This window comes from Mesitornis unicolor, unplaced genomic scaffold (assembly GCF_000695765.1).
Source record: "Mesitornis unicolor isolate BGI_N332 unplaced genomic scaffold, ASM69576v1 scaffold828, whole genome shotgun sequence".
NCBI classification, from domain to species: Eukaryota; Metazoa; Chordata; class Aves; order Mesitornithiformes; family Mesitornithidae; genus Mesitornis; species Mesitornis unicolor.
The window spans coordinates 8,582-17,268 of record NW_010203608.1 but is presented as its reverse complement, the minus strand read 5'-3'; the positions used below and the strand labels follow the sequence as shown (position 1 = coordinate 17,268).

The 8,687-nt window shown below is 38.7% G+C and overlaps 1 protein-coding gene across 1 annotated transcript; it reads right to left on the bottom strand.

Moving 5' to 3' along the window:
* Window positions 1-640: 640 nt before the first annotated feature.
* Window positions 641-8,312, bottom strand: AMD1 (adenosylmethionine decarboxylase 1). Its single transcript, XM_010190747.1, has 8 exons — window positions 8,225-8,312; window positions 6,615-6,741; window positions 5,756-5,858; window positions 4,877-4,919; window positions 4,643-4,787; window positions 3,541-3,633; window positions 3,306-3,461; window positions 641-2,778 (listed from the first exon to the last, which is right to left on the bottom strand). Exons 2-8 carry the CDS (start codon window positions 6,729-6,731, stop codon window positions 2,638-2,640), a joined length of 798 nt encoding a protein of 265 aa, XP_010189049.1. The 5' UTR covers window positions 6,732-6,741; window positions 8,225-8,312; the 3' UTR covers window positions 641-2,637.
* Between the last annotated feature and the right edge of the window lie 375 nt (window positions 8,313-8,687).

The following is an 8,687-nucleotide window of genomic DNA, read 5'->3' as shown; positions in this document are numbered from 1 at the left end:
TTTTTCCAGACTTAAGAGCAGCTCTGGTATTGTAAGTACAGCTTATGAGATGAAAGAAGAAAACTTAAGTTAACCTGAAGCTTGCCTAAACCTCATTTCCAGCAGTGCTTTCTTGTGGGCACAAAGTATACTAACAGCAAATATTGTAAGGAATTTTTACCCCAATCCAAACCTCAGACAGCAGAGGCCTGCCTGAACTGTAACACACTGAATACCCCATGAACTACGCTCCACCAGTGGTTCCACAGTATGAAATGAAGCAGGACAAAAAAAGTACAAGTGTAACTTAACGTGATGTTAAATGTGACTGAAAGTCAAATGGACCAGAAGGTCAAACGTCAGGAAATGCCTGTCTCAGTAGCTTTCTAACAACAGCGCTCTCTTCCAAGTGCTTGGCTGTAGGTCCGTTCACAATGTGGCTGTGCAAGCGTTTGAAACGGGAGTATTTTTTCCTTGAGGCTGTTTAAGAACATGCAGTGACTGTGTCCATGCACCCGTTTAAACTACCAACATGTTAGCAGTTGAGATGCATTCCTTACAAGGGCAAAGTAAATTTGAAGTCATTTAGGACAAGGAGCACAAATATTTGGGAATTAAACCACCTGGTACCAAAGACGATGACTGTGAAGGGTAGAATTGCTGGACCATCACTACAAACAATTGAAGCGAACTTTTATTGAAGCATTAAGTTGTGGTACAGATATTTTTAAATGATCCAAGTCTAACACCACAGAAATTATAAACACCATACTCCCCCCATCCTGATCACCCTAGATAGTTCAGTAACCCATTCAACAGCTTTCACTTTTATAGCCGAGGCTTATGCTTCCATTTGTAAAATGTGTATTTCAGTATTACTTGAAAAGGGATCTTCAGTCTACTTAAAGGACCTCAATGGGACAATGCTTAAGAACAAGAAACACACTCAAATATTGGTCCTCAGTATTAACACCAAAAAGCATTAGTGCCATTTACAGCATGTAATTGTTAACATTGGTAAAGAACATCAACAATATGCTCAAAATAATAAATTCAAAAATGTTCCAGCCACTTGATTTCTAACCAAGCAGACTTCAGTTCAGAAGCACTAAAAAAGTGCTTCATTTATAAATACAGAAGGAACAAAAAACCATTGCGTCAAACCAGAGAGTCAAAATATTGCAAGGACAAGAAGGGAAAAAAAAAATATCAATTTTGTAGTTAACATGCTGGTCTCACAGCTGTTAGAATCCCAGTATTTGCAAACATAGCTGAAAGTGTGCCAGCTCTTTAAAGCCTTCATTTTAGTCAATACCCATCCATTAAAGTGACTTTGAATTACACACTTATTCATGCTCTATGAATAGCTTTCTACTTCACTTCTGTCCAGGTGTCCCAGACAGTTCTTGTTCTATGCCTTCACTTAATGCCCTCAAGTCACAGTAAGAGGAACCACCTTAGTAATTAGGAGGAAAAAACAGATGAAGTCACAACACTCAAATACAACAGAAGTCACATGCACAACAATGTCACAGGACTGTCACGAGACAGAGGCATTAGCTTTGCTTGGAACAACAAAATGAAGTGACACTGGACCAGTTGAGATGCACTCTACAGTCAGAAGTGGTAGGTCACAGGTTTTGCCAAGATAATCCAAACCATTCAACACACCCAGCCTGGCACATTCCACTCCTTCACTGATCTACCTGCCAGCGCTCAGGAGCACCAGCTTCTCAGTCCGACATAACTGGCAATTAGGAAAGAAAGTGTCGGGTGCCAATACGAACTTGCACTTTGCAAAGCTGTCACACAACTATGCCAAAGCTCTTGCATCCTGACTCAGCTGTTCCTCAATCAAGTCTTGAACCATCTTCAAATTCTGCCATTGCATAGCAGTGTGACAGGTTGGGGATGTGGACAGATAAACGAGCATTAAGGTAAGATGAAATGTAACCTGCATTAGTACTGATACACAAGTTTCTAATGGTGAAAGACCAATACATTAGCTCAGCCTATGGTATCACTGAGCAAACTGCTATAAGCTTGAGTAGAGCATGAAAAGTCAGTCCGATTAAAAAAATAAATCAACCACCACCTGTGATAGCAAAACAATTTGTAACTGTTTTAAGAACTTCCTCCAAACTTGAAAGTGTTAATTAGGAATCAGTTTCATTAGAAATCCTAAGTTTGTCAAAAATTGTTTTAGACTGAAATCACAAGATGAAAAAGTGAAAATTTAACAGAGAACCGTCCCCAGAGAGAGTAGGTTCAGGCTAAAGTCTAATGAGGACGAAAGCCTTGTCTGTGGGGAATTTTTGGTGATACCTGGAGAAAAACTATACTGTGTGTAATTCTACCTGAATCATTTTTACAAGTGTTGTAAAGTTTCATACAGTAAGATTTTTCTACATGCACTTCAATTTCACAGCAAGAGTGGCATAGAGTACCTAAACACAGAAGAGAGCATTCATGCAAGATATCTAACTCCTTGATATAATAATGCATACAATTTAAAATGGTTATACTATGATTACACCTAGGGCTTTCCACAACTACAAGGTGGTGGGAGTGGAAAGCATGGCCCCCTGAATCATTAACTAGAAAGCAACCACCACCTTCTATATGGGATTTCTTTTTGCGTTTTTTCTTCATTCTTAATCAACTGTGCTGTTGCTGGCGATTTTTTGTGAAACTGGTAAAAACAAAATTATAATCACTGAATTGGGCAATCTGGTGATCAAGACGTTTAAACCCTTCAATCTTCTGGGCAGAAGAAAACACTGTACGACATTTAGAGCTCTAAAAAAACAAAAAGGCAAAAGTTTATTACTTTAAGATTAGCATTTAGACAAGGACTAGAACAATATGTATCTTATGTGTGGTTCTGGTGATACCAACATGCTTCAAAACCCCATGTCTGCCTGTGCTGCAGGAAGTTTCAATCCTAAGCAGTGATTCTGCTACGTACAGTACTGCTCTTCTATGAGCTGGCAGCACCACCACTAACAGCAGTGCTTGTGCAATTGACAGCTGCAGCCAAATCCAAGAAAACACCAAAGCAAGAAATTATGCCTGTACAGAACTGCACAGGAAGCCATTAAAGAGATTGGACTGCCTTGTCTTAGTATTTCTTAAGATTTCTGGAGGTCAGATTTAGTGCATGCCAAAGCAACACTGAAAAGTAATTTTTGCTTTCCAAAGAAACTACCATCAAAATAGAGGCAAGCTGTAAACTACTAACCCCTCAGTAAAAATATTCTCTAGCCTTGCTTTCTTTGTGTCTATATGCACTTCAGGAGCTGACAAGCTAATGCAGGAAAACTCACCTGATTAACAAAGAGAGTTGTCACAAATTTTCCTGGCTTGAAAACCTCTACAACTTTCCTAATCAGGTCATCATACGAGGTCTGACTTATGTTTGTTTCAAAACTAACGTAAGAAAACTCTGGTTCTGGAGTGATGTGAATAGTCCAGTAAGTTCCCTGAAAAAAATAATGTATTATTACTGCCAAATAATTACTACTTATTTTAACATTAATTATCAATAAATATAAAACTTACATCCGATTTCATCCCATTCATTGAATACCCACAAGGATTGAACATTGTAGCATCAATAACAGAACCTGGTATCAGGTCACGAATTCCACTCATCTGAAACAGAAGTTAAAATTGCATCACTCAGTTTACTGTGCACTCTTGAACTCGTTATCTATTTCAAAGGCAGAATGAGCACCAATTTAGGGGACAGCATACCACAATTCTCCCAATAACAAGTCAGTTTGATACTCTGTACTGCTGTATAGGAACTTGCTTTGTACCCCGTCTCTTACCAAGTGACTGAGTGCCAAGTTGCATGCAAGTTATCAGACACACTTCCTCTTACAGAGCCAAGCTGCATATGTCCAAGACGAAGAAGAACTTTGAATTCTAATACACAATTGCTTCTACAACAATGATGGAAAACAGAGCTCCTGTTCTACTAGCATCCACAAAGTGAAGGCTGTATACATTTACTCCAGAACGAGAACAGACCACTTTAGAATGAAGTGCAATGCCAAGCTCTTTCATTTCCCAAACAATACCTGAGCTACAGCCAAATCTCAATAGCAAAACACAGTGTAAGAATCAAAGCCTGAAGTGGAAAACCAGATGAAGTCAGAGAAACTTTTTCAGGTCACAGGACTTTCCCATTTGGAAAAAAGGGGAAAAGGAGACAAAATCATCAAGTTATCCTTAGACCTTACATGCTATCCCCTCCAACTATCCAAATGGCTCCATGATTTAACCTTGATTTTGATACCTAGATTCCCTTGGCACTCATCTTCAGTCTAAGTCTTATTCCTCATAATCTCCATCCTTCAGTGCAAGCTACTAAATTGTACTTTTACTTCTAATCCTCCATATTTCAGAAAATAAGCTTCCAATCACCCAAGGCACTGCATACTGCTCCTTTCAATAGATTAAAGCAGGAACATTGAAAACATTGTTATACTCCCAAAAACATTACAGAGTTAAATGCATTTTACCCCCAAAACATAAACCTGGCATTTTCTGAGATATCTCCTACCAAAAAATAAACCTTGTGTTAAACGGTAAGTGAAGCATTTTGTTGCCCAATTTCCACCATTCCCAAAAATGCTTAGTTCTCAAGCAAACATACACGAGTGACATCATTTGCAGTAACACCATCTTTCATGTAGAACTGGTCCATAACTACTGGGTCAAGCTCACTCATCAGAATTTCCAGTGTCTGATCAGGCTGATTGGATATCCGACTCTCTGGGAAATCCAGGGTGTACAGGTACCTGTATAAAACACAAATCAAGTATAAAATAAGCATCAGCAGCACCAAGTTCCGTTCCACCCAAAGATTTCAAAATCTTCACATACATACCAGCAATCAGAATTCATACGCCCCATGCAATAAGCTGCTCCATCTGACAAGACAAAAAGTCTCCAGTTAATGTACCACAGCTTATCCTTTATGTAAAAGATTAACTTCATTTCATGTTTAAACATAGCAGAAGTCTTTCACAGAACACTGAGAGGGAGGTCCACTGATACAGTCAGCATCTGTATCAAATAAGCAGGCATTTAACATCAGGAATGCAAAGCCAAGAATCAGAAAAACAGGCTCCCTCAGAAAGTAGTCTGGACATAAGTTCAGAGCCTACTATCAGGAAATTCAGATTACAGCTTTAGCTACACACAGACAGAAACCACAGTATTATTAAGCATTTATTTAATGAATTTATTATTTGTATTTATTTTCAAATTCAGTTAAGTACTACAGCTTTCATGTTTCTTCAGAAAGTTTTTCTGCCAGTGGTTAAAAGTCAAGGTTATTCTTGTAGGTTTTAGATTTTTTTATTAAGCATTAATCTTTAGTGCAGTGACTTTTTTTTCTTCAGCATTACCTTAAATTACTGTTCTACCTTTCTAATGAAGCTTATAGCGTTAGTGAGAGCTGGATTCTGCAGACTGACTTGCTACACTCCATTTGGAAGTGAAGATAACCCCAGTTAACACAAAGTGTCAAATATCAACCTTGGTATTATTTATGTTTTGATCTTGGCAAGTCAGTGTAATTCAGAAAATAAGTATTTATAGCTTTGGATTTTTATGCAGCTGAATCTTGTATTCACTACAGAACCACAAGGACTGCTGTATAAGCGGCCTGACAGCCTGCACATACTGTACTGCTAGTCACTCCTCACTTCACATCAACACTTCACGCAAGCTGTGCAACTCTGCTGCAGATTAATGAACTTACTTGGGAAAATTTCATTAAGAAACTCCACTTCTTCCTGGAAATTCCTATGTGGGTACTCCTGGTGGGAAGGCTTCATGAAATTCTTACGTGAATAAAAGAAGCTCTGAAAAAATAAAGATGCATCTTAGATACTGAATATATCTGTCCACCTTGAATGTAAAAATTGAGAAAAACGCAAGTATTAAGTATAAGCTTTTACAGGTCTTAAGTTTTCATTGTCAAAACTCTGCTACCTGTTTCCATTTCAGAGGCATATGGTTTTTCCTAGCTTAATTTGTAAGCTACAGGAGACAGCTTACTTCCAAATCTGTTTTCCACAAGAAAACAGGGACTTCAGCACTGACAACACGGGCATGGAAGCCTTTTGCCCTCAAGTGACCTTAACTCAGCGCACAACAGCATTTATAAGTTCACAGAATCACAGAACGTTAGGGATTGGAAGGGACCTCAAAAGATCATCCAGTCCAATCCCCCTGCCGGAGCAGGAACACCTAGATGAGGTTGCACAGGAAGGCGTCCAGGCGGGTTTTGAATGTCTCCAGAGAAGGAGACTCCACAACCTCTCTGGGCAGCCTGTTCCAGTGCTCTGTCACCCTCACTGAGAAGAAGTTTCTTCTCAATTTTAAGTGGAACCTCCTGTGTTCCAATTTGTGTCCGTAAGTTAGCATCCTTTAAGAGGCAAATAGGAGGCGAAATCCTACAGCAGGACAATCACTCTTATATTAGTCTTCCCATTATGGGACACATACATAAATTGCAAAAGAATTTTCAGAATATTAAACAAAATTAATGAATTTGAAATATTAGTAAAAAGCTTTTTGCACATTCTAAGGAGGATGCAGCCTTTTTTGCACCTTACCTGAATTGAGTCAAACCCACTGTACTCCCTAGCAAGCTCCAACAGGGGAACCAGTGCTTGCAGTAAGAGGGTGGTACCACACGTCTTCAAAATGAAACGTCTCTTGGAGACAAACATGCTACTCTCACTGTAAAAAAGAAAAGTATGTGTTAAAAATATATTAAGTGCTCTATATATGACAAGCCAGCAGAGAATGGTTAGATCTTGGATCTCATCCCAACCAAATGCATTACTGTAAGTGAACATTCAGCACATGGTACATAAACATGGTTGGCAAATGGATCAAACCAGTAGATTTTAGCTAACATTTGAGAGCTGTTAGAATTTCCCAAAAGAAATAACTGGTGCAAAAGTGATATTACACAGCTTCCACGATACAGAGAAAGAGTTACTACATGCATTACATATCCTCAATCTATCCAAGAAATACAAGCAGGCTGTGAAGTGGGTACACAACAGACATGCACTTTAATTTCTTAACCCAGTCCAAACAGGGTCAAACTTGAAATCTAACTTTCTCAAGCTGAAATAAAACCTATGGGGAAAGTCAACTCAAAAAAGGCAAAAACCTTAACAGAATTTCTAGGGAAGCTGACAATTCAGTACCTGTACAAAGGAACAGGAAGTCTCATAATGAAAGTATAGGCACAGCTATGCGATATGTCTTACAGAAATGAACTATACATAAACTGTATCTTGTGTAAGTCAGATACTTAACTACAGTTCCACTGAACTGGAAATTAGCATTGATACCATACCCAGAACACCTACACATGTATAACAAGTTGAATAGTGAGAAGTCTAGCTTAAATAACTGTCTGGAATGCTGTTTAAGAATTTGAAGTAAAGGTTTATTTCATCCAGGCTACAGTTATAACTAGTAACATTTTCAGAATTGTCTTAAATATAGAAAGCTCGCAGAAACCAGACTTCAGCAGTTTCTTTGACTAGCCTGCTCTTAGCCCAACCTTGCCCTCAAGGCAGTCTTTCAGAGTACAAAAGCTTCAGTTTTTGTAATCTGAAGTAAAACAGAGAATGTCAATGTGTCTGTAAAGTTCATGTAGAAAAAGCACTAAAGTATTTTGCAAGATGAAAAAGACATGGCAAAAGTAGTATCCTTACAATTAACTGCTGCACAACAGAAAAATTCCAAGATTTCAGGGAAGTTACATTTTTACAGACAACCTTTGCTCAGCTGCAAGAGTTGTTCCACTCAACTGCACTATCTGGAGTTAAAGCCGATCTACTGATACAGTTTTTGCTGATCTAAAAGTGACACTTACATGCACTGTCTGCTGAACTAATCCTAAACCTCTTAATTGGGGAGACTTATTTATCCTTGGACAAAATTCAATGATCAGGTACAGAAACACCACAGCCCTGTCCTTAATCCTTTTAGTTAAAGAAAAAAGACAAGCAGCACTGATAACTATGAAGACATTTCCACCACTGAAAAGAAGCAAGATGGTATCATGATAAGCAGACCCCTGCAAGATGTAGTCATGAACAGCAGGATCATAACCTAAGATTGGATTCTCAGCCAAGCAGATTCTGTGTGACAGCTTTAACTTTTTTACCTCCTGGAGACAAAGAATAATCTAGTGGCTTACCTGAGTACATAAGCTTCCTGCTTGTCAGTTTTTGTCACACTTATGATCAAACAATGCACATTCTCCAGAAGTTTGTCCCACTCAATCCTGTGAAGAAATTACAGGAGAACACAACAGGTTAAACAAACAGAAGCTTTCTGGAACCCTGGGTAAGAAGTATAGCCCAAATAAGACTATAGCTCTTGTTTTGAGTTGTTGGATCTGAGAGCACAAAAAGCGAGGACTTTTTATATAGAAACTGTCTATCACAATAGAGTAATATCCAATTCTTAGCTCTCAATGAATGGCTGAGTATCCCTCAGTATCCCCAGTAGTGTAATCTGCTGCACAAGGACAACAGACAAACAGCAACCCTGAGCTTCTAAGTAGGCAATAACCTCAAGTCCTGCATCCCACATGCACTAAGATAGGTATACTTTAGGTTGAATCTCCATGTACTTCCACCACAGTAGTCACTGGCAAC

Bases quoted from the DNA above. Each gene is read 5' to 3' on its own strand.
- AMD1 (XM_010190747.1), bottom strand. From the start codon at position 6,731: ATGTTTGTCTCCAAGAGACGTTTCATTTTGAAGACGTGTGGTACCACC. The intron at 5,859-6,614 runs GTAAGGTGCAAA...TTATTTTTTCAG, and splicing joins GTGGGTTTGACTCAATTCAG to AGCTTCTTTTATTCACGTAA. The intron at 2,779-3,305 runs GTGAGTTTTCCT...TTGTTTTTTTAG, and splicing joins CAACTCTCTTTGTTAATCAG to AGCTCTAAATGTCGTACAGT.